The sequence below is a fragment of the Trachurus trachurus genome (assembly GCF_905171665.1).
Source record: "Trachurus trachurus genome assembly, chromosome: 12".
NCBI classification, from domain to species: Eukaryota; Metazoa; Chordata; class Actinopteri; order Carangiformes; family Carangidae; genus Trachurus; species Trachurus trachurus.
The window spans coordinates 15928093-15953237 of record NC_139908.1 but is presented as its reverse complement, the minus strand read 5'-3'; the positions used below and the strand labels follow the sequence as shown (position 1 = coordinate 15953237).

The following is a 25145-nucleotide window of genomic DNA, read 5'->3' as shown; positions in this document are numbered from 1 at the left end:
GAAGTTGCTAAGGTCGCGATGTGAAGATTAAGTGTTTATTTATGAGACTTTAGGGAGGAACGCGGCAATAAGAGTTGATCCAACCCCCTTTGCGCGCTGCGCATCTGGAAGCTCGCTTCAAAACTTGATTAGGACGCGATTTAACGCCTTGTGGACAGATAAACGCGTCCCTGCGCCTTATTGGGGGCCGTTATCGCGGCGTAATGGGTCTCCGAGGGGGGACATTTTCACGGCGCTGGCTTGCGTGTGCAGCCTATAGAGGCTGTTGTGCAATCTAACAAGTCGTCAGTATTGTACTGAGGGGCTTGTGAGCTGGCAGGAATGGCTTACAGAGCAGATCCAGTGCTTCCAAACGTGAAGGAGGCGTATAGGCCGCTCACTGAGAGGTATGGCGGAGAAACCGTAGAGCTTTGAAGAACAGGTAAAAAAAAAAAAAAAAAAAAAAAGCAACAACCTCCACAGGAACACCTTGATGTGCTTTAGAGGAATACGCAGACGGCTCGGCTGGGAGAAAGCTTCATCGTGTTCTAGAGATTTCCAGCCTCCCTTTTTTCCCCCCTCATGGTATAGATTCTGTATGTTGTGTAACCACGCACTGGGCTAATTGTGTTGCAAAGTTGCAGGGACATAGTTCGCTTCTACTCGAGGGCTTGTTCCAGGTTATCGTGCAGTAATTCCACCTTAACTGAGCTAAGCAACTTTTTCTAACCAAAAAAAAAAAAAGTTTGAGTGGTTTGGTTGAAGGAGTCAATTAATTTATTTCGTCGGATTCCTCCTGTGTTTATTCAAGGCGACCACTCGGAGCCAGAGGACCGAAGTAAAGCACTGAAATGGCTGTTTTTTTGTTTTTATTTTAATGGATTTGATAGTTTAGGTGTGGAGGTTGTAGCTCTGTGAAAGCTATCCGTGTGTGTGTGTGTGTGTGTGTCCGTGTGTGTGTGTGTGTGTGTCCGTGTCCCCCTCCCTGTTTCCAACCTCCCATTTCTCCCCCAAAATTAGAATGCATGTCATTCACAGGAGAGAGAAGTATGGGCCCACATGCTGGGAAATTCCCATTCTCCCAGGGTGAGAGTAACCAATGCTTTTTAATTTAGGAAGTTCATTTAACTCTGCTATTGAAAAGTTGTATTGTTGAACTGTGATATTCTAACTTTTGTTTCCTTTTAGGCACATTTAGTGTTGCTTTTGTGTTTTCATCAGTTTGCAAACTTTTCTGTTTTTTTATTTTATTTTATTTTTTTCATTTCATCCACTTGTAGTTTTGAATGTGAGTAAGTTTAAAAACTAATACTAATAAAAGCACAGGATGGTATGGTGTATTTATTAGTGACTATAGGGTCAATTTGAAGTGATTTTCTTTTTCTTTTTTGGGGGGTGGGTGGAGAAGAAGGTGGATAGTTGAGTCAGTATGTGCAGTGGATGCTGATGGTGTCCATGTTGTTGTCCACTGCCCTTTTTCTGTTGCACTACTGGACATTGAGATGAGCAGTGCAATATTAAAAGGGCATTGGCTGATGAAACAGAGACCCACACCTCCCTTTACTGCCTTAACTGGTAACCTACACATGGAGCTGTGAGGGTGTACTCGAATGTGATTGTGTGTATGTGTGTCTGTGACAAACTATGATTGTTTTTTGTTTTTTACATTATAAAACAATCTCCCCCTATGTTATTGTGCTTCATTTTCAAGGCATTCAGATTGTGAATTTTTCTTTTAATCCAGCTTCTAGCTTCTCACTTATCACACATTTTCACAACTAACATGAAAGAAATAAGCTAAATTCAAATTTCAATGAACATTTCAGCAGCTTCCTTTTTTCTTTTCTTTTCTTTATCGATCAACCATCTAGACAAACAGCATTGTTGCTTATTTAAATGTAATTGGAGTTTGGCAGTGAAGAATAGCTGTCCCCATGTCCACGTGCTGACACATGCTGAGGTCAGCTGCTTTGACAATGTTGCACTACTGTACCATCCATTCTAGCAGTGCAATAGTATTGTCATAGCATTTGGCCTCAGCTCACACTAAACTGGTGCTAAAGGGCTCGTTTCAAATGAGTTTGTGTAGAAGTGGGGGACTGATGACTGATAGCAGGTGGTTGGTGCAGACCAAAAGCCTCCTAAACTGTTTACCCAGAGCTGTATTTACAGAAGAGAGTTTACACCCTCATGCAGGCTGACATAAGCACCCATGACCTAAATTTAAAGTAGTAAAGTACAGTTGCACATTTAGGAATTAGTAAGTAAGTAAAACAAATTGCAGTGTTTTTATTTTCTGCCAAAACTCTATAATAACATTTTTTAAATCCATCTTTTGTGATGGGACATTGTGAATCAATCATTATTTATCCATCTTTTTAGTTTACATCACAGCCCATGAAAAATATAGAGAAAACTATAAATAAACTAGACATGAAAGGAGCAAATCAATAGGTGAGGACAATTTTAAATGAAAGCAGAAAATTGGCAAAGAAACATATAAAACTAATGCATTTTAATACACAAATTCTGTTCCTGTTTGCTTACAAGTAGTTTTTTTTTTGTAGCTATTCATGGTGAAATAATTCTTTCTAAAATCCAGTTTTTTCAATGGAGCTCTGTGTGACTTTGTGTGTATGTTTGTGTGTTCTTTGTGGGGGATTTTTTTTTTTTTTTTTTTTAATTCCACCTGTATGTTGTATTTTTTTGTCGTCACACCAAACACTGACAGTGTGTATCAGTGATGGTAAAATAAGCTGGTGGGGGAAGGAGGGGGTAAAAAAAGAAAAGAAGGGTGGGGGAGAGGTTGATGTGTGTTTTTGAGCATCCTCAGTGGTAGCAGGTCGATGGGGGGAGGGGACGTTTGGGAGGAATGTAGGGAGCAAGGCCCTCTCTCTCTCTCTCTCTCTTCTTTCTCTCTCTTTCTATCCCCCCTTCGTGTGTTTTCCTTCTTTATTTTCTGTGTTGAGATTAGGTGTCACTGCTCCTGTGTGTGCCTCATGTTTGAACCCTAAAGTAAGAGAGTAAAGAGGTTTGTTTGTTTTGATGACTGTCGGCGGATCTCTCCGGGTGGAAATGTTTAACCACAGTCCAGTTGCTGTTACAAGCTGCTGCAAAGGAGGACACCAGTAATTATTAAAAAAAATAAAATAAAATAAAAACAGAAAAAAGGGGAAAACAGTGTTTGGAGAAATTAGTGCTGCAGTGCAAACGTTTCAGGTGGAAGACAGATTTGTTGGGACTGTGTGGGGGATTGTGTGAAGCCCCTTTCTCTAAAGTCCTGTTACATCAAAGAAACGGTTTTGAATTTTATTAGGTGTTAAAGTGTATTTGAATGATTGCACAGTGAAAAGGAGACCTCAGTCACTTGCCTGTGTGAAATTCTCCCTGAGTAAAGAACGTGACTTGTTTAGGCTTGCTTGCAATGCTTGCTGGGAAATCCTGGAATGTGTGGAATGGGGGACGGTGGTGCTTCTGCAGTTATCTGACTGCACAGAGCAGCAAGTATCCTGCAATGAAACCCAACATGTCAGCGCTGCCTCTTTTTTTTTTTTTTTTTTTTTTTTTTTTGAGCAGCAGCTTTGACTGTGAATTGGGAGAAGCTACAGTTGTAGATTAAAACACAGAGAGTAAAAAGCTAATGAGGAAAAATGACATCTGCATTTCATTAAATACAGAAAACACCACACACTCAAACTGTTTCACATAAAAGAAATGTTGTTGTTTTTCCCCTTTTGTAATGTGTTTATGGACCCGCTGTTTGTGAGTTGATGTGTTTTCATTACATTGTTAATGATAATGAAGTTTTCCTTTTTTTATACAGATGAAATCAGTGTAAGAGAATTTGTCTAAGGGGAAAAAGCTAACAATTGGCTAAGCACATTTCTATGCATATTTATTTTTCATGGTTTATTTGTAGCCCTTTATGTAACATTTCTGATGGAAGAAACTGCTGCTATTTGTCTCTGTCACTTTGTCCCTGAATAAAGATGATAAAAATTCATGCTTTGAGTTGTTACACTTCTTTTTACAAACTGGAAAAAAAAACTGACATAAGCATCAGACAGCAAGTCCGACACCTTTATCCTTGACTGACTGTAAGAACTAGAAAACCACAATAAATGAACTCAACAGTGAGAAAAAAGGACCTTTATACTCCAGTGAAAATGTTTAGAAATCTTGATTTTTACCTGAACATGAAAATCTCAGCCCTGACCTGTAACGATAAAGAACATAGGCTTTGTTAATGCTTTTTCACATCAGTTTCCACTCAGAAGAAAAACTGACTCACTCATTAAATATTTTTTTCTTTTACCTCTGATTTACATAAAGTGTCTTTTTAAACTCATATAATGTGAAGCAAGGGTTTGTTCGAACACACAACTTTATTCTAAGTAACAACTAAAAAAGACACTAAATACTCAGATTGAATTTTGGAGAAACTTATAAAAACATGCATGCTTAACATCTTTAAAATATGAACAAACCAACAGAAAACAGAAACACTTAATGCCTTTAATAGATTTTCCCAGCAGGGACATTAAAAGAGAAAATCACAAGCTAAAAAAGTTGAAGTGTCATGTTTGAACTTGAATAACTAAAATATTTTACATTGTAAATAAAAAGCCACGACATAAAATGCTAATAATGCAGAAAACCACAGGCAGAGAGTTGGTGAGAAGGCCTCTGGCGAAACGCTTCAGCAGGGATTTTAATGAAATATGAAGTGCTGCAGATGCCAAGTGCTTTGATGATTCGCCGCCTTCTATATCTTGATAACTTGATTTATATTTTTGACTCATACATTAATATTTATACTTTGAACCTCTGGGAAGTCCTTTGGAAAAAAAAAAGTTCTCTCATGTTTTGTGTTATAATCAAATTGAAATCACATTCAGAGTGGTCGTCAGCACTGGAGCAAACAGCCACTGTCCTCCTTCTCCTCTGTGTTCAAATCTCTATTAAAGCTTTTATTAGGTTCTTTATTAGTGGAGGGTAAACAGATATTTGTGCAGAGTGACATATGGGTGAAACTAGAAACAACAGAGCAGAGAAACTGATACTTTTCACACAGTCACAGTGTGTATTGTGTTGTGGGAAGGGGTGGGGGAGGGGGGTCACAGAGTAAGAAAAGGTAGGTGTGTGTGTGCATGCATGAGTGTGTGTGCGTGTGTGTGTGACCAAAAGCCAGTTATAGCTTGTTCAAAGGCTTCAGCTCCCACTGGAGACGAAGACATAAAGTCACACAAAAAATTATTTAAAAAATAGAAGTGTTTTTACATTCTGGGCTAAAAGTTATGGTTTTGGTTTGGGTTTTTTATTTTTTGACTAAGAGCTGAAGATTTTTGCAGCACGACACATCACATATTACTCATATTACCTCCAACACTGTGGTATTTGTGCCATTTCCTCCTTCAGTTTGTTGTAACCAGATGATGAGTTCAGATGAAAATGTCCTGTCTGTCTTCACACATGAAGGCAGCTGTTAGTCTGGTGTCACACTCTTCATCATTCAGCTCCACATTGGTTTCTGGTTATTTTAAATTCAAATCTGCAGAGTGGCAGTTTAATGCCATCCAAAGGACAGGAGATGTAGTGCAGAGTCGGAGATCTGGCCGACATAATCGCTCACTGGTACAATGAATAATAAATGGTATAATGAGAGTTTAAATGAAGAAGATTGTATCAAAACACAGATGGGGATCATTACTGTGTGTCATCAAACATCAAATGTCACAGAGCTCCGGGGTTAGTTTATGTGCACATGGGTGAAGCAGAGTGGATGAGCCATTTAAAACGTAGGAGACGTGTTGGGTAATCAGTGCAGGTGAGAAAATAAAACCCTGACAAATGGAATGAATAAAATGAGAAAAAAACAGACGACAACAATAAATCCAGGTGACAAGCAGACAATGACAAGGGAAATCCAAATAAACCGAAATAGCTCTCATTCAGGAAATGAAATCATCTAGGAAATGTGTGTGTGTGTGTGTGTGTGTGTGTGTGTGTGTGTGTGTGTGTGTGTGTGTGTGTGTGTGTGTGTGTAGAAGGAGGAGGTGCCATTAAATGCAGTGGGTGTTTCCTAATTTGGACTTTCCTCTCCTGTTTTATTTGAAAGACTATACAGCAGCAAGTGTCATGAAATCCAGAGACTTTCACTGACAGAGAGTAGGCTAATGAATGAATCGTGACAATACAAATAGTTTGAACTTCAAAAACATAAAAAAATATATATATATATTTTAAATGCAGTTGAATACAATTTAGTAAAAGTCAGAATTCATGGTTAATGCAGTTAGAATGATGTTTTTATGTTTTCCTTTTGTTTCCAACCACGTCTTTAAGCTGAAAGTTTAAGGAGCTTTTTCCACTGGCTTTTCTTTTCATACCCTGACCTCCAATATCAACACCAAAGATCAATAACAGTCAAGCACTAAATGGTTACTGCAAAGATTTTCTGCAGAGTGAAATTCACGTGATGCTGTGTGAACAAACAGTGCAGGAAGAACTGCGATAGTCTTCACACTACTCCCTGCAAGAACAATGTACCATTTCCTGTGCTGTGTGTGGAAAAAAAGAAAACATACATAATCACATGTGGGCACTGGTATCATGCAGCGCGGTGTGTGAGCATGTGTGTGTGTGTGTGTGTGTGAGAGACACAGAGAGAGAACAAATTCCTCTCGGCTATCTCTTGATAACGGCTCAGCTCTCGTGGGAGCAGGACTGTCTGAACCAAACACAGAACAAGAGAAGAGGTAAATACAGACTGTGTGTATTACAATAATTCACAGGTTTGTGTGTCTTTCAGTGTGTGTGTGTGAGCGCACACGGGGGTGGGGGGGGTGGGGTTGTGTGCTAAAAGGCAGCTCACATATCACATTTTGACTATTTCACTGCTTTTGTTGGTGAGTGAAGACGCTGCTGAAGCCTCCTGACACCTACACCTGCTGCCACCGCGACGACGCCAGCAAAATAAGCAAGAGTTTTTTATGTTTTTTTTTTAACCAGGAGGAAACATACAGAAACGTGCACTGATCTGAAGTCAGCCAGGAGAGGAGCTGCTGTATTTGCTGCAGAGGTTTGTGAGAACACACATTTCACTGGTACTGCAGTGATTCACAGAAAAAAATTAGATTAAAAGAATAATAATAATGATTCATCAGGTAGAAGCTCAAACTTGTTTGCTGTGAGTAAAGAATAATCTTGCCTCATTTAGTCAGTGCACACAGGGATGGACCTGCAGGTTTGTTGCAGAGGTGATTCGCTGCCATCCAGTGGACAACAGATGTAGAAGCAAAAGACAGGAAAAGGAAACAGGACGGGGAAGAAAAATATACACCAACAATAAATAGATTAAAGAGAGGGTTCACACAAACAAGAAAAAAAAACACATTATTTAATTTGCTGCTTTTAACTTCTATAGTATTTGAAGCTCTGGCTTTATTAACCTAAATTAGACAGGTATGGATTTATTTTTACTTTTGTTGTGGGGCTTGGAACAAAAAAGTGTCCCGGTTATTCAAGATAATCCATAAAACACAGTTAAGTTTTCGCTGGAACCACTTTCTACAAAACAAATAATCCCAGTGAAAACTGTCTGTAAGAAACTGTCTCAACAGTCACTAACACAGTATAAAACAACTGTATGAGCATGTCCTTCAGGGTTAATAATACCAAGATCCTCTCACAGCACATACAACTGTATGTTTAGTTTCAGTTGTTAGACAGTAAAAACTCATTATGTTAACAATATATGTAAGATCATTTACTAAAAATTGTTCAAATAACGAATAAATAAAGTAGCTTCTTAAAAACCATTACACAAACCTCAGAACAAAAGTGCAACATGCACCACAGGAAAATATAAAACAAATTCAGTCAAAATTGCACTCCTATATACAGTAACCCTGAGTCAGTTCTTGCTCGGAATACAAAATCTAAACTAGCTGGTAAACGTTCCTGCACGTGTAATGCAATTCATATCCAGCAGGTGGAGCAAGAGATTATGTTTTGTTTTTGTTTTTTGTTGTTGTTGTTTTTTGTCAAAGTGGGCACAAGATGGCTGCAACAAACCCTTCATGCACGCACGGGTGCAAAGAGTCACCGTCATCCGTGAGTGAGAAGTGTCTGTGACAGGTAGAAGCTCATCAGAAGATTCCTGCTTCACGTTTTCTTCCTCTGTCTCGTCTCAGTCAACTCTCCCCATGTAGCACTGCAAGAAATAAAAGTCTCAACAACTGATTCCTTAACCTACCTTCAATTATAAACAGTAAAAGTGAGGTAAAATGTTACAGTAATACTGGGTTATAATAACCTTAGTTTCTCACAATATGGTCGTTGACATCTGCAAGCTCCTTCGGGTCAAACTCAGCTGAATGTTGTGCCGTGACCTCGTGTGGCATCTGTAACAAACAAGAGTAAGATGAAGGAAATGACCGCAGCAATAAAGCAGCAATAGACCACAGTGTTATTGTCTGTGCAGGCGTGTGACCGAGTGGAGACGACTGACCAGGACTGGAGGAGCCATGAAGAGATAATTGAAGGGGTAGTGCAGCAGGTTGAGGCAGGTGGAGGAGTAGAGATCTGCATATCTCATCAGCTGGCTGGCGAACAGCGTCTGTCTGGAGCCGCTGCGCAGGAGGCTGCCCGTCTGTCCGTAGGACATGTCCAGTCTGTGGGTCAGCACCTGCAAGCACAAACAAACAGGAATAAAGCCTGGGGAGGGGAGGAAGACGAGAAAACAAACTGAGACGCCACTGCGAGGATTAATGACAGACTCTGCTGCTCTTTTATACTGCAATAAATCATCACATCAAATGTTTCAATGAAGCTGATGTTACAAATGTCCCAGCAAACAGGAGGAAACTAGAGAATCTATGTCTCCTCATGACATCTGAAGTTAGAATAATGCTTAAAATAATAATTACTGTAGCGCCTCTTTGTGAGTGTGAAACTACCTTAATTCGGGTGTGAATGGCGCTGATGTCAGGATAGTTTTGACTCCCGCTGTCCACGTGCCTTAAAACCACAAATACAGAGGACAATTAAAGTGAACAACAGAAAAATTAAAGTCACGTGAACAATTGTTACTAGACTTTACTAAATGCTAAATAAATTTCCTTTTTTGTGCTTTAAACCAAGATTTCAAAAATATCAACGTTTTATGATTCCAACAAATACTTTGGAGGAAAGAGTGATTGATTAGTTGATAATGAACGACTTATCTGTTAATTATTTATACACAATACAAAACAAACCTTAACTTCCTTAAGGATAAAGGATTGGTCCTTAATCTTACATTTTGTAATTTAGTAGACCAGCTATTTTTTTTAACATGGTATGAATATCTAAAAGTTTGAAACAAATAATTAAGAATGACATAATGTAAATTATTAGATACTTAGTTAGATAATTGATAATAAATCATATCTTATTATATATGAATTATTTCCACATTAACTTGTTATTAATTCATAATGAACCATATTTTTTTATTAAAGGCTTATAAACAAGAGTTAATTAAGTAAGAGAAATGTAGTAATGAACTCACTTGTAAATTTCAGCTAAGAACATGTCGAGACGTTTCATCTCCTCAAAAAGATCTGAAAGCCAGGAAAAAGCCATCACGACTTTGAATCCCACCACAACAATCACAACAGTAACTAGTTATTGACTTTTTCTTACTTTTCTTCTCCTCCCACACTTGCAGCTCCTTGGTGAGCTCGGGTACGACCAGAAAAGTCTTCCAGCCCTGACGTTTCTTAGATTTGAGGATGTCGCCAAAGATGTGATCTCCAACGTAGAGGATGTTCTTACCTTTGACGTCCAGCAGATCACAGACCATGTCGGAGGAACCTGAAGGAAATATTAAATAAAACATCCAAATCGTACACATGAAAACACACGTGCATATTATGAAATCCAAGAAATGTTATAATCATTTAACTTCCAACTTTATGAGCAACTGAAACTAAACCACCACTAAATATTTAAAGTTTCTTTTTTAATAATAATAAAGTATTATTATTGTAAGTATTTGCAGTTCAAATTCATACAATAAATATTTAAATTATTAACAATTTATATTACAACTATATTTTTAAAAGTATATTTTTTGGGGCTTTTTGCCTTTAATGGACACGGATTTCGAACCAGTGCGGCCTACAGTGAGGACTATAGCCTCAACACATGGGGCGGGTGCTCTACCAACTGAGCTAAACACCGCCCCTACAATTTTGATATTATTTCCATTTTTTAAAAATCAACATTTTTAAACTGCACAAAACGTAATTGAAAGAATTGACATATTAAAGTAGGCTATTTGCAGTACAAACTCAGACAGTTAAGATTTCAATTACTAAGAATATATAAAGACTATAGTGAAGTTGCTTGTTTTGTCTATATCCTACATAATTTTAATATGAATTTTAAAGCAAAATATTTCAGTGCTATATTTGTGACTTTGTAAATTTAGTGTTGATTTTGGCGGCCCCTGTGGACAAAAGCGGTGGTGTTTTGCCGGAATGAAAACTGCATTTCCCACTGTCATGAAGACGTTTGTGTACATTTGTTTTGGAAACGTTGGAAAGAAGACAGGACTTGCTTCTTTTTTTTTTTTTTTTTTAGCAGCGTAATGTATCTATTCGTATCGTTTCGTCAGTGGTCCGACCCAACCATGCCTTCCACAGATATAGAATTAGACTACTTAGAAATAGCGTATCTTCACACTGATGGGCTCAATTGCTGTTGTAGGTAACAGAGCAGCAGAAACCAGAGACTTTTGCGTATCCAGTTAAAAGCTCCGTACAGGGGCCTTAAAAATGTGTTCGTACATACACAACGGTTTTCTTGGCTTGTGAAGCATGAGGATGCATTTTCGAGTTTAATTACATTTTGTAGAAATTCCCAATCCCCAAACTTTATAAGGGAGTTGAGCCTCATTTTCCTCTGTTATCTGTAAAGCCTTGACTCATGGTCAAAATAGTGCAAATCATCACCGAAAGAAAACTGTTTGCCTTTTCCACCCAGTGTTGATTTTATCAGTCCACCTTAGCTCCTGTTTCTAAGGTTTAAATACTCAAAACTGTGCAGAGCTACCAACAAAAAAGGAGACACCACTGCTTCTAAAGTAAAACTACATATTCTGAATCTCACCTCCGGAGTACACTGTCCCGTGCTGGAGGTCGCCTGTGTATGTCCCGATCCGAAGCTTTCCTGTGTCCTGTGTCCAAAATATAACATATATTATTTAAAAATTGCTGTGTGCCAACATCGCTGTGTAAATACTGTATACAGCACAATAGACTCTTCCATACCGTGTCCACTTGTCTCAGCACAGTCCCCTCTGCAAAGAACTGAGGCTTCCTGGTGTCTACGACCACGAGGTCAAAGAAGGTGCGCCAGGACCTTTTTGGACTTGTAGTCTAGATTGAAGAATAACATTACACTCACATGAGCTATGATATTGTCCAGGAACTTAAATGAAATGACAGTTGACTTACTTTAGCATTACTTTCCAGCAGGTATTTCATGATGGCCTTGACGAAGAAGGAGAAAACACACGTTACTAGAATCATTTTGAATGGCTCTATTTTATTATTTTATTGTCATTAAGAGTGTTAAATGAAGACACATTTCTATGCTCACCTCAGTGTAGTCGTAGTCACTGTTGGTGGCAAGAAAGACTTTGGCCACCTCTTTAATTCGAGTCAAAAGCACAGGAAGCCTTTCCTGTAAAGAAAACATTCATCTGTTCAAGATTTGATCCATTTTTGTCTGAAATAAAATCCAGTTGGTTCTTAATGAGGACAGTGAACTCACATCTTGCATCACATATTTCTCCAAATTCTTTATAGTTCGTTCTTTCAGGACTCCCTACACAGCAAAAACATATCACATTTAGTACACAGACAAATATAGACACACATTATATACTGTATAGCATTTCCTCTAAAAAAAAAAAAAACTCTGTATATGAGTGTGAATATAAACTTTGTTAATTTACCGTATCATGAATATGGTCCATTGCATCTCTAACATCCTGAAACATGCTTCTGTAGGACATGAACAGGTCTCCGTGCTGGTAACCTTTTAGCAGCCTGGAAAACAGACGGTTGAAAGTTTGTTTAACAGTTGGTTCCTCTGTTGATTTATAATAGTTCAGAGCTGAGAGGTAAACAGAAGCAGAAAGGAGCAGTCAGACTCACGGGGGTAGTAAAACTCACTTTGTGTATCTTTTGCATCTGGTGAAGAAGTCCACAAGGCAGGCGTACAGATAAGTCTCTGCAAACCCAGGGAAACATTTTCCATTGGATGACATCATACATTTTTTCTTTTTTAAATTTCTATAAAATGATCAATTTGTTTGTGTAATTACGAAGGAAAATAAACTAGTAATCTATGGTGATTGTAATTTTACACATAAAAACAAAGGTACATTTTCCACCTGACAGATTGAAGAGTGTGTTCAGGATGTAAAAGCGGTCGGTGTCGTCTCTTTGAATGAATTTGTTGGGGTAGTAGTTGTGAATGTCTTCTCTGTAAAACACAAACACAACACAAGTCAGTATAACAACTGCATGCACACAAATGACAAGAAAATGAATTTAAATCCCAGGGCTATAAAAGCAAGGCTTGTAATTGTGAGCATAGAAATTAGACGCACAAGTGAAAACCTGCAGTCAGTGGTTTTAAGATTTACATACATATAATAAATCTATATGATTAGTAAATAAATGTTGTGTTGCATATATTTATTATATTGTTATAGGTTTTTTAAACCTACTGCAAAAGCAACATAAATGTACCAGAGGAAAAATGTCCAATGAATTTTAGTGCTGTAAAAGTATGTGTATGTATATAAGTTGCATTAGTGGGAATTTACACAAGTCTGGTACAATCACTTCTAAATTCTGCTTAATACAGAACTTGTGTAGATTTATCAATAGTCACCAATATGTTCTATATAGTAATGTCTAGTTCTAAATTTGCTCAATCTTCAATGTCACGTCTCCAGATAAAATATTTCAACCAATATTTCTTTTTACTTTAAACCTTTTTATGATCAGTTCTGTCTGTTCAATGTGTTCTAACTTTAATTTTCGTTCTCTCTCCCTGTCTTCCTCGCTGTTTCTGTCCGACCTTACTGGAGTTCACAGCTGTACAGGTTCATTACAAAGTAGGAGAACAAGAGAGTGTGTGTGCTTAAAAGTTTGAACTTTACCCTTTGAGGAAGCGGAAGCCGTGACTGCAGACTAAAATGTTCCCATTTGAGTCGACCTTCAGGAGGTTCCCGTATGTGGTGTCAATCACTAAACCACTAAAGGTGGAAATGACAATGGAGCAGAAAGGAAAAGAAGAGAAAGGTTATCAAGACATTACAGGATTAGACATTTGTTTTGTGCTCATTATTTACCCAACTTCTGGCTTTGTAACATTGTTTCCATTTTTTTTTTTTTATTATGGTGTGTTAATATCTATTAACGGTGCAGTATTATCATTTATTCCTTCCCAAAACTGAGTTCCCGGACAAGAGACAAAGAAAACTTTATTAAAAAAGCAATAAACAGAAAGGCCTTGTTTGATCCAGGGAACTTTGGTTTGAGTTTCATTTTGTGTTTCCACAGTATAATTAGATAAATGGATGACTTCACTGTATCCTGAGTCTTGAGTTACAGAGGCAGATTTGAGGACAAACCGTGTGGGGAAGCTGGGGTCGTATGTGTAGCGTAGGAGCTCGTGTGGGTATCCAATAGATACCATTCTGTCTCTTATCATCTCAAAGCCCAGGCTCTCGTAGTCAGGGGACTTGTATGCTGCAAATTAACACAATGAAAACACCAGTTTGCATGAAGCCAGTAAATCTGTTCAAGAGACAACCGCGAATCCAGAATGAAGAATTAAACAGTGACAGACAGACCTTTGTGTTTGACGGCCTTTACATACCTGCCAGAGTGTAATCCATGTCAAAGCCGTAACATTTGATGTTTTCCAGCGTCAGGCTCCGGTTGACAAACACCCTGTGATCAAGAGCACAACACAAACTCAGCTAAAGTCTGCAGACACGTGACCCCAGGGAGCGGGTGTTTAGTTTGAGGACAGGACCTCAAGCCACGACATGTTTTGGGTTAATTGCACAATCTGTGTTTGTGGTGGGTTTGGTCTGGATGAGGTTTCTTAAGGTCTCAGTGTGTTACAGCAGCACACGCTCAGGGTCTTTGCTTATCAGCCTGTTTGCATTAAAGCAGAAGTAAGCGATCCGGTCGTTTTGGCTAACTTTTTGTCAGCCGATGGAGTTAGCAGCCCCCGCCCTCGTCATGGATCTATTGGTCCTCGTCCCTACGTCACCACATTCACGCGCATCCCTTGGCTGCACACACAGCCCTTCATGCCGTTCTCTCTCCTCATTGGATAAAACTTGTAGGATACAAGGAAGTATACAAAAATTGTTCTCCTGGGCTTACAGCAGAGCAGAGTGACCGACAGACCCGTGTTTCGGACCAAACACTCTATGTAAGTGATTGCCGTCGGAAGATATAACTATTTAAGACTTATATTAACACAAACATTCCGCTTACTTCTGCTTTAATTGTTCCCAGAGGCCGTGCTGCTCATCCCGGGCAAAAGTCATGTAAGGTGAAGAGACCCTTTTTGTTGCGGTTGTGTTTCTGTGACATCACTGCTGTCCTCATTGTGGCTTAGATGCCTATTTTCAATCACAGAAACGTATTTCTTTAATCAATAACCTCTGTCCACACCTCACTTGGAAGAAAGCCAAAACCTCCACCAATTAAAAAATCCAATCAAAACTCAAACCCTTTGACCTGGTTTTGGCTATTACCTCCCCCACCAGTCTCCACAGCGGGGGTGGAGCTGGGTGGAGACTTGAGATGTTATCATTGCCCTCAATTATCTCCACCACTGTTTCAAATGACTCCCAATAAGAATTAAAAAAAAAAAAAAAAACCTGACCCTTGATGTGTCCGTTACAGAACTGTTGTGTTCACTGGTGTAACTGTACGTGGTTTCCTGTGTCACCCGCTCCCAGATGCTGCTCTTTATCAGTGACACCCTGACAGAGGCAGGGAGGCCTATCTGCAGCCCATCCAGTGTGGATGGCCCCATTTCAACACCGCCTGACACTTCATCCATATAGAGTTGCTGTAAATAATTTACCTGCGAGCTCTTGTTTAGTGAGCTTGTTGCTGCAGAGCATCAAGGATCTCTCTCCTGAGATCAAGCCAGCAAATAAAAGCTGGCCAGGAGCGAGTGAATCTGATGCTGGGGCACTTGGAGTGGGGGAGGGGGGGGGGGGCTGCGGGTTTCAATATCTACTGGTTAAAATATTTAGTGATATGGTGCAAACCCTTTAAGGGATAGTAGCAGGGGAGGGATGTCAGACAGCAGAGACCGGTGGAGATTATAGATCATCTTCCAGACTGGATTTGCTACTGTAACATCACAGAAAATAATATCTGCAGATGTTTGAAATATAGAAATAAGCTTTTTCATGAGCGAAACTCTACAAATCTCTACTTTTATGTTGAGCTGAAAGGCTGTTAGCTTGGTGCAGAGTGTGTATGTGTGAGAAATAGCCTTGAAAAGAAAAGCACTCACTTCTGATCAAAGACTCTCTTCGACTTGGGCCCATCAGTGGAGCTGCTGGGGTCAGTGTCCATTGCATCCATTGCACAGCTGTCCTGCTCCTGTCAGTTATGTTCACATGCAGCAGTTGTGCGGTCAGTCATAAGAGGAAGAAGAGGAGGAGGAGGAGGAGGAGGGGAAGGGGGGGCATTTAAATGACCACCTATTACACAAACTTTAAAGGCGTGGACCGCTGTGTTGTTTTCAGTTTTGCAACGCAGGCACAAACTCCTCCCCGTGTCTTCTTCTCACCGCCTGGTGATGTCAATGGCTGCTGACTACGCGCATCCAGCCTCTCGTCCTGCGCATTCGTCCAGTGTAAAGTCGTCCAACACGTTAAGCTTTGAACGTGTAGATTGCGTTATCAGGGGCGCACACATGTGCCGCGGCCGCACGTCTGCGTAATTGGTAGGAGTTTCCTCCCCGACGCCTGTCAGTCCACCAAAGCAGAGAGCTTTCAGATCTTTAAAGGATTCATGAGGTTTTCAGTTGCACCAAAAAAGCTCAACCATAAACATGTTATCAGCGACATGTACCGAAGAAAAAACAACTTTGACACCCACATGCTGCGGCTCATGGAAAAACCTCCACAGTGTTGTGGAGGTTTATGGTGCCATAAAAGTTTCACTTTGTCCAGAATAAACAATGAGTTCTTCTTTTTTACATGATAATAAAAGTCTGTGCTGTCAGTTCTTTCTGCTGGGCCTTTAATTTGCATACCTGTTCTTTACAAGCCTATATATTAATTATTACATTATTCATTATTATTGCAGGCAGAAACACCGTAAATGTTAATATTATAGTCATTCTTACAGTTATAATTATTGTTATTAATTGTAATTACTGATGAAATTATAATTACTGTTCTGTATTTTTTTGTAATGTATAGGATTAAGCTGATTTGTGTATAAAAATATTAATTTGTAAAGTATTTCAGCTTCCATATTAGTGAGGTAAGAAATACAATATTTATATTAGAAATAAGTACGAATAAGGAGTAGAAGTATAAAGCTGTGGAAAATGTGAAGTATTCAAGTACCTCAAACTTTCCAGTTGCTAAACACACATGACTCGTGGATAAACCTACACAATGCAAATGTGACCACTCCTCACTTGAGGCGATTTGTGCTGCAGGGAGCAGCTTGAAGTTTATGCAACTGGTCACTCTATACGTTCTGATGCCTATCTGTGTAGCCAGAGGTTAAACACGCAGCCCCCACTGATAACCTCCATGACCAAACCTTGTTTCAAGATAAAAAAGCCTTGTCTGCCCACTGGTGCTAATATCTACCTTCGGGACATGTTAAAGTTCAATAATAGGAGTTCACCCAATAACTTAAGGACACACAAACACACACTGTGAGGTTTCTAGAGGACAGGAAAACCAGACAAGTCATGAAAGACAGTAGAGTCACATTTTAATCTCACAGCACACAGCTGCAGTGACACATTATCTGTAATGGTTAGTTTTACCTCACACTTTGTCTTTGTGTGTGTATATACGTATATATAGCACATCTTCTCAATCTGAAATTAATGTCTTCTTCCAGCTTTGACACGTTGTTTGAGCTCGGTGGATATATTCAGAATTTGGTGTCATATGTTTGGACTTCGCTAAGTTTTGCTGACTCTTTGGATTCTTCCTTGGATTCCCCAGATTTGCAGTGAATCTTATCAAACTCAGCAGCGATCTCCAGCGCCGTGCGACTCTTGGTCTCGGGGACGTTGAACCACACGTAGAGCCCGCAGGTGAGGCAGAAGACCAGGAAGATGAGGAAGCAGAAGTGATCCAGATTCTCCTGGAGAGGAGACAGTGAGTCAGCAGAGAAGCGATGCATTTAATCACAAAACATCTGTCCAGTCTCTCCTGATTATGTTTTCTCAGTAAGATTAAACACGGTGCTCACCACTATGATAGGGAACAGCATCCCCAGCACAAAGAGGCCTGTCCAGTTTATGGAGCAGGCGATCGTGTATCCAGCTGTTTTAAATGACTGGGTGAAGATTTCCCCTGGAAGAGGGGCTGTAACTCCAGCTGAGGGGCAAGAACATTACAGGGGTTTATTTAGACACCATGGAGTTGATTCAATGTGGAAATCCTAGATAGATAGATAGATAGATAGATAGATAGATAGATAGATAGATAGATAGATAGATAGATAGATAGATAGATAGATAGATAGATAGATAGATAGATAGATACTTTATTAATCCAAGTAGGGAAATTCAGGTGTCTCTCGCTCATCAAGACAATTAAAACAGTTAAAACGCAGACCGGTACATACAATAACGGGACAATAAAATAAAATAAATAAACACAAATGAGGCAGTACACTACACTACACTACAAAGCCAGCGTGCCTACCAGTGTGCGGTGTAAGAGCACGAACAAATGTAGAAGTGAAGCTATAGAATAAAATCACAGTGTAAGTGCATGATAAGAACTGTATAAAAGATAAAAGACTGGATAAAGACTGGATAAAAGACTATAAATAAAATTGATGTGATAAACATACCTGGTCCACTGGAAAAAAAGAATATGAACATGAAAATAAGGACCATGCTACAGTACGGCATCCAGGAGACCACCTGAGCCTGAGGAAGACACAAAGACCTGTTGGATGAGTTGCATGCATGAGGGATATGAGTTGCGATCAGTCGTTGGCTGACGTGGTGGTGACTCACTTGCAGGTACACGGTGATGGTGAGGAGAACCAGCGTGGCAGACATTCCCATGTACCCTCTGAACAGCAGGACCTTTTTCCCCATGTTCTCAATAACCATGAACTGCCAACATGAAAACAGTTTCACCAGTAAACCACATGGGGAAGCTCTAGCTACACATTAGGACAGAGATGTTTCACATAAAAGGATGCACATAAAAGGAGACCACTGGGAGACAAATATAAGAGCGTAGAGCCATCTGAAATTGGTACAACAAGTATAAAAAACACATTTGTGTGAGGGTTTAAAGGATATTACACCAAAAAACAGTGAAATGAGACTTACACAAGCGAGAGAGGTGGCCAACTCACACAGCCCTGTTCCTAAAGCAGCGTAACGTAACTGCTGTTCTCGGATTCCTGCCGCACGAAACACATCAAAAGAATAAAAGTACACCTGGAGAGTAAAGCCCCACAATAAAAGATTTTCAAACACTTAGACATGTTCACGTTCATGAGTCTAGGTGGAACATGAAGTGCAGGATTAAGTTCAGGGGAGAAATATGTCACTTATTTTCTATTTCTAGGTAAACATTTGCAACATTTTTGTTTGACTGTTATCAAATGTCACTAAAACGAAACAAAAAAAGAACAAAATACAGAAAAGAAAATGCAAACTATAGCCACTCATATCTACAGGAGCAGGAACAATTCAGGTTAAGATCAGGTGCAAAAGAGTGAATCCAGATGCAGGTTAAATGTTTTTTTTTTCTACATTTTTACAAATTTTCCTTTAGGAGCACCAGTGGTTTTTGACCAATGTCGAGCACATCAGCCTCACTGTTGTTCACACGAAAACAAAGTCAGACAAAATCAATAGTCCTTGTTTTTGGGATGTAGAGGTCTGAAGCTGATCATTAGTTCTGTACACTACATTACCTTAAGATAAAGAGGTGAAATGTCAGTATCTCAAAGTGCAGGCAACAACATTTGGGAGAGAATCGTTCTGTGTGTTTCCTGTAACTGACCGCGTTGATGCCACAGAGCTGCAGCGTGGTGAAGCAGACCACGACGGTGATCAGCTGCCAGCGGACGCTTCGGTTGCCAAACAGCTCCGTCACCGAGTGGTTGTGGACGTTCTGCAGGGCGGCTTTCTCCTTCATCATCTCCTCCACCTCTGCGCTGTGGTCACCGTCGCCCCATAACTGCTTTAAAGCTGAGAGGGGGGCATAAAACAAAAGCAGCAGATCACAACAGTATTAAGATCACAAACAAGTTTAAAAATAAAAAAGCTTTCTCACACCTTTGTCACAGGCCTCACGGTCTCCTCTGTCCAGCAGCAGGAACTTGGGCGACTCCGGCAGGAAGGGCAGGGAGACAAGCTGAAGCAGCGCAGTGAAACCATTGAATCCGAGCAGCCAGGGCCACCGCTCCTCCGTGCCAAGTAACTCACTGCAAGAGCAACATCAGCTTCACATCATTCAACAAGAGAGCGATTCATTGTTACACATTGCACACTCTGGTCAAGTGTATTGTCAGTGCTGAAGAGCTTCCTCTGTCGTCTATATGTACATCTGAAGTGTGTCCCCATGTGTTGCACGGTGTAGCCTACACTTAATGACAAAAACAACATGCAGTGTATCAGGTGCTTGTGCTGTTTACAATGTACACACATGGTGTAAGAAGGAGTAACCATAGACAGAGACAGATGGAGCATGGTGAGGCCTTGGTGCAAAAACACAAGAGAAATGTTTCTGATGCTCCAGAAAACAAAGAGTCTTGGTGTTTAGAGGAAAGATTTCAACAGTGAGGACAAACATCGATTGCAGTTAGAGTGTCGTTTGTTATTGGAGAGTGCTAAAAGAAGAGACTGAGGTCAAACATGGATGTTACATTACTGCTTCTAGGCAGGTTGGCATTTGTAAAATAATTGGAGTAGGCTATGTAATTATTATACTTACTCTACCTGAATAATGAATGATGTGGGAATTAATTTGTTCTCTACAACGTTTGTGTCGTTGCTCTCACTCCCAGAGGGGGGAGACAAAAGTTCAACACTACAGGTCTAAAGCCTTTCACAAAAACACAAGTGCCCTCATGGTGGTTCCACAGGAAAAGTCAGGTGGTCACCAAAATCAGCAGGATCATGGACATGTAATAAAAAACTGATATTTCAGTCCTGATAAAAGTGAAGGGAGAATCTGACAGTGGCTAAAAATAAGAAATGTCCTTTTTTCCAGAACCATAAGTGTTCAAAATGTCTGCTGTTCTCTTCCTCCTTGACATTTTGCAGTGATATAATGATTTACAAAATGTGTCAAGCCCCAGATCTTTTATATCAAATACTGGATTAATAAGACTTTTTGCACAGTAGGAAACTAAAACATGCACAGTCCAATAACTCTGCACCATCAGAGAGGCTGCTCCTCCCAATCACATCCATCCGGGTTTCTCCATCATCACCCCCATGGGCAATGAAGTCCCCAGGCAGAGCCTCCTCCTGGACACCAGTCCATAATGCATTGATTTTTTACATTTATTTGACTAGATCACCCAAAACAGCCACTGCTTTTATTTAACCTTCGTCTTGTGTTTGCTTTCTGCTACCATCTCTTGTGTTAGGGTCAGTTTTGACCTGAGTCTTAAATCAGCTGTAAAACACACTAAAAACAATTATTTATCATTCCATTTGTTTCTCATCTCTTGGTTATGTTGTTAGGCTTCCTTATCCATGAATAGGTTGGTTTTGCACTTCAGTTTTAACCAGAGCATTTTAGAAATTTGTGAAAAAATTGTTTTTGTTTTATTTCGTTTAAATAGATCCTGACAAAGTCAAGAAGCCTTGATGCTATAAACAAATTCATGTGGTACTTTTATGCATTTAAAACCAATAACCAACAATATTATAAAACTATAAATATCATAGCACCACATATATTGTTTTATATGTGGTGCTATGATATTTATGACACTGTGAACATATTAAACACCATGGGTCCTGAGGCTACAGCTCTGGCCCACATGTTGGCTGTCATATGAGCCGACCACCACCTGACCTCAGTATATGTGATGCTGGACTCCTCACCTGATCCCCAGAAGCTGACCGCACAACTTCCCTGAGGAGATGAACGTAGCAATGGTCACACCCACCATCCCTCGCAGCCTCTTGGGGGCGCATTCAACGAGGTACATCGTCTGAGCTGAGAGACTGATTCCTGGAGGCGTACACAAGGGAATCATACATTCTCAGAGGAGTCGATAATGATCAATAACTGGGTGAAAAATGACCCAGAGAGCTTAGAAATATAATAGTCACAAGTACAAATAGAAATCGACTGTCTGTAGGATTAAGTTGGAAGCCAAGAGTGATGGAGAAAAAAGAGATTTACTCGCTTCCCCACGTCGTAGATTCACCTGCATTGATGCCATAGATGGCTCGTCCCACCATGATCATCTCAAAAGACATGGCTTTCTGGCTCAGGAGCATCAACACAGCTCCACATATAGCCACAAAATTGTTTGACAGGAGGCATCGCTTTCTGTTGGACAGGGAGACAGAGACTTTTGTGCATGTGCCTATAAAGCCATTAATAAAAACATAGAAGAAAAAACAGAGCTAAAAATTGAATTTTGTTTGTCTGTTCTGTTGATGTCCACAAACCTGCCATATCTTGAGATCAATGGACCCGCTATTAACGATCCAAGTAACCCACCGATGCAGAAAATGGACACAGTGAAGGACCAGATGAGAGAGAGCTGCCAGTGCTCCAAGGAGACATTGTATCTCTGCAGACATGTTCTGTTCACCAACTCCTTTATATACTGCAAATATCAAATATCACATCATATCACATATTAGTCTCATTTTAATTCCAGCTGAAGCAGCATTAAATGACATTCATCAGGTTTTCTTTTCAAAAGAGGTGCAGTGCATTTTTCTCCATATCTACTTGTATATCACTACATTTGTAGTTCTGCTTACCTCAGAGGGAGAAGTCATCACAGATATGCAGTATCCATATTGAAATGTGCCTCCAATGCCACAGATAAAAATAGCAGCAATCACGACAGGGCAATTGAGCTGCAGAAATGAAGCATGTTTATGGTTTAACGGATAAAAGTACATTTACTGTATGTTTAACTCTTTCGCGACCATTGACGAGTTAACTCGTCACAGCCTGCCGAACGTTCACGACCACTGACGAGCAAACTCGTCAAAACCGTTTTTTTACAGATTACGATAATAGACACTCTGAGGTACCCTGTGTGTGAATATGGTAGTCCTCTGATATGTAAAACTGTTTTAAACTAAAATCAAAACATAATGTTTTTTATAAACTGTGTGATCTTGGTTTTATTTGAGTAATCGTTCTCCTTGAATGCTGCTGTGGGGACAGCGTGCAGCGCTGTGCGGCTGTCGGCTACAGTGTTGCGACTTCCTCGCTGAATCTGGCGACTTTCCAAACCCTCTTTTGACAAAAGCGACCGACGACAAATGTGGCGACTTTTACCGGTGCTGTTACAAACGTTTATGGTTTGGAGACTCGGATCTGAAAGCCCGTTATCACGGCTGTTTTCACGGCGCTCTGCAGCAGAGCGGGCGCTGAGCAGCGGGGGCTGTGTCCGGCCGCCCCCGCCACAGAGCACTCATCGCCGGCCAGTCACACAGCAGTGTCCCGGAGCTGCTGCGCTGCAGCCAGAGACCCACACCGCTGCACCGCTGCTCTCCAAGCTGCCACACCCCCCAGATATGCCTACAAATATATTTATTTAGCCGTAGAAATGATTTGGGAGACGCCACACTGCAGAGTACCGGTAAAATGAGCAGATTGCCACTTGACACAAAAGTGCGTTTTTCTCTGAAACTAGAGCGGGAGCTCCGTTTTTGGAGAAACCCAGCTCTCTTCTTCTACTTCGTCCTCACGAACGAAACGGCGGAAAAACTCGCCGTTTTTTCGTGGAGCACGTTGTAAAGTCACTCTTCAATCACGTGAAGACCGTTTGTTTCTAGGTGACGTACAGAGTTCGGTTCGACGTGAGATAAAAGGTAAACAAATAGCCAAAAACATGTGGTCCTGAGCGGATGTGCTGAGGAATTAGTGTGGTCGCGAAAGAGTTAATGTAATATTACAAATTCAGCTTTTCCATTAAAGATGCCCCAAAGGTTACTGTTGTCCACATCTGTGTTAAATCATTTATGTTGCAATCACTCAGAGCATTTAAGTTACAGTATCTGAATTATTTTTTCTCAGTGAACAAATGAGAGGTAAACACAATTCATAATATATAGATATGTCTATATTTTACCTACCAGGAGTGTTAAGTGCTGTGTCATGGTGGCTGGAGTCTGGTCGCTTTCATGTCTGCAGTCTTTACAAAGTGTTCACTCTTTAAACTGACTGCTGCGGACATTTGAACTCTGCACTGAAATCATTAACTTTCAACTCAGGCTAAATGTAATGCAGAATGACAAAGCAACCATCATGTTTGGTAAGTGTGTGTATGTGCGTGTCTGTGTGATGTTTGTGCAGGTAGATGAGCTTTATGGATTTGGTTTCTGTTTGTGGAAGGATTTTTGCCCAGCGATGATGATGATGATGAAAGATCTGGGACAAACCAGCCTATAAAGGACGGTTATTCATTGTCCAGCATCCTATATAATGGCTTAAAAACGTCCTGGAAAAGTCTCAATATGTAATGGTGACTGTGTTGTGGAGGTGTGGGCGTGAATAAAAACATTCAACACAAATTACTAAAAAAGAAACCTTCCCCCATCACCCCTCCTTTAAAATCTAACAGCCTTTCCTGGGTTAGCTGATCCCTCCGGTTTACACATTTGAATCATGGATAAAAATAAGAAATTTGGTATCACTTTACAATAAGGTTCCCTTAATTAGCGTTAGTTAGTACATTATTAAGCATGAATTAACTGTTCACAGATATATTAACAATCATTATTATGTATTACACACATTAATTAATGTAGCATATTAGTAAGCAGTTAATTAATGTTTTACTACTTAAAGTTAGTTAATAAATTATTAAAGCAGAAGTAAGCGATCCGGTTGTTTTGGAAAAACACTGTACAAGTAAAATGTACTATCATTAACATTATTGTTGTTTTATGTTATTTTGGAGCTTTGAGCAAAATAGTTGCTAATGTCAGAGTGATTGTAATAATGTTAAAGCAGAAGTAAGCGATCCGGTCGTTTTGGCTAACTTCCTGTCAGCCAATGGAGTTAGCAGTCCCCGCCCTCGTCCCTACGTCCCCACATTCACGTGCATCACTTGGCTGCACACACAGAGAGGACCGCCCCTTTATGCCGTTCTCTCTCCTCATTGGATAAAGGTTGTAGGATACAAGGAAAGTTTTCTCCTCAGCTTACAGCAGAGGAGAGTGACTGACAGACCCGTGTTTCAGACCAAACACTCTATATAAGTGATTGCTGTCGGAAGATATAACTATTTAAGACTTATGTTAACACAAATATTCCGCTTACTTCTGCTTTAAGTAATAATAAAAGTTGGATAATGTAATTAGTTATCATCATGTATGCATTACAGTACTCAGCATTAATTAACACATTAGTTTATACATTAATGCTTAATAATGTACTAACTAACGTTAATTAAGGGACCCTTATTGTAAAGTGTTACCAGAAATTTCTGCCATTTCATGGAAATCACAAGCGTGAGAAAGCAGGAGTTGACGGATCGACACTTTAAAGAATAGTTAGAGTTGTTTTATTCCAGTGCGTATACAGTATGTTCATTTGCTTAATTAGAGATTAAAACAATCACTGTCACGTCTGTGCAGTAAATATGAAACCACCATTAGCATCTGATTAGCTCAGCTTA

General features: G+C 39.9%; 2 protein-coding genes across 4 annotated transcripts; both read right to left on the bottom strand.

The window, feature by feature from the left end:
* Positions 1-6868: 6868 nt before the first annotated feature.
* On the bottom strand, positions 6869-15736 carry nt5c2l1 (5'-nucleotidase, cytosolic II, like 1). Of its 3 annotated transcripts, XM_083983303.1 has the most exons (19): positions 15598-15736; positions 14559-14686; positions 13927-14000; positions 13679-13796; positions 13205-13300; positions 12428-12519; positions 12207-12264; positions 11987-12080; positions 11803-11856; positions 11629-11712; positions 11484-11519; positions 11298-11405; positions 11137-11203; positions 9667-9837; positions 9533-9584; positions 8940-9000; positions 8492-8668; positions 8310-8384; positions 6869-8194 (listed from the first exon to the last, which is right to left on the bottom strand). In XM_083983303.1, exons 2-19 carry the CDS (start codon positions 14609-14611, stop codon positions 8171-8173), a joined length of 1494 nt encoding a protein of 497 aa, XP_083839429.1. In that variant the 5' UTR covers positions 14612-14686; positions 15598-15736; the 3' UTR covers positions 6869-8170. The 3 variants fall into 3 exon arrangements, with proteins under 3 accessions (XP_083839429.1, XP_083839428.1, XP_083839427.1); XM_083983302.1 differs by lacking the exon at positions 14559-14686 and having other exon boundaries at positions 8297-8384; positions 15598-15717; XM_083983301.1 differs by lacking the exon at positions 14559-14686 and having other exon boundaries at positions 15598-15717.
* Positions 15737-17035: 1299 nt separating this feature from the next.
* On the bottom strand, positions 17036-23648 carry slc2a11l (solute carrier family 2 member 11, like). The gene is made up of 12 exons (XM_083984207.1): positions 23599-23648; positions 22270-22368; positions 21949-22109; positions 21702-21826; positions 21373-21502; positions 19591-19739; positions 19316-19503; positions 18634-18744; positions 18310-18411; positions 18141-18219; positions 17532-17659; positions 17036-17423 (listed from the first exon to the last, which is right to left on the bottom strand). Exons 1-12 carry the CDS (start codon positions 23620-23622, stop codon positions 17208-17210), a joined length of 1512 nt encoding a protein of 503 aa, XP_083840333.1. The 5' UTR covers positions 23623-23648; the 3' UTR covers positions 17036-17207.
* Between the last annotated feature and the right edge of the window lie 1497 nt (positions 23649-25145).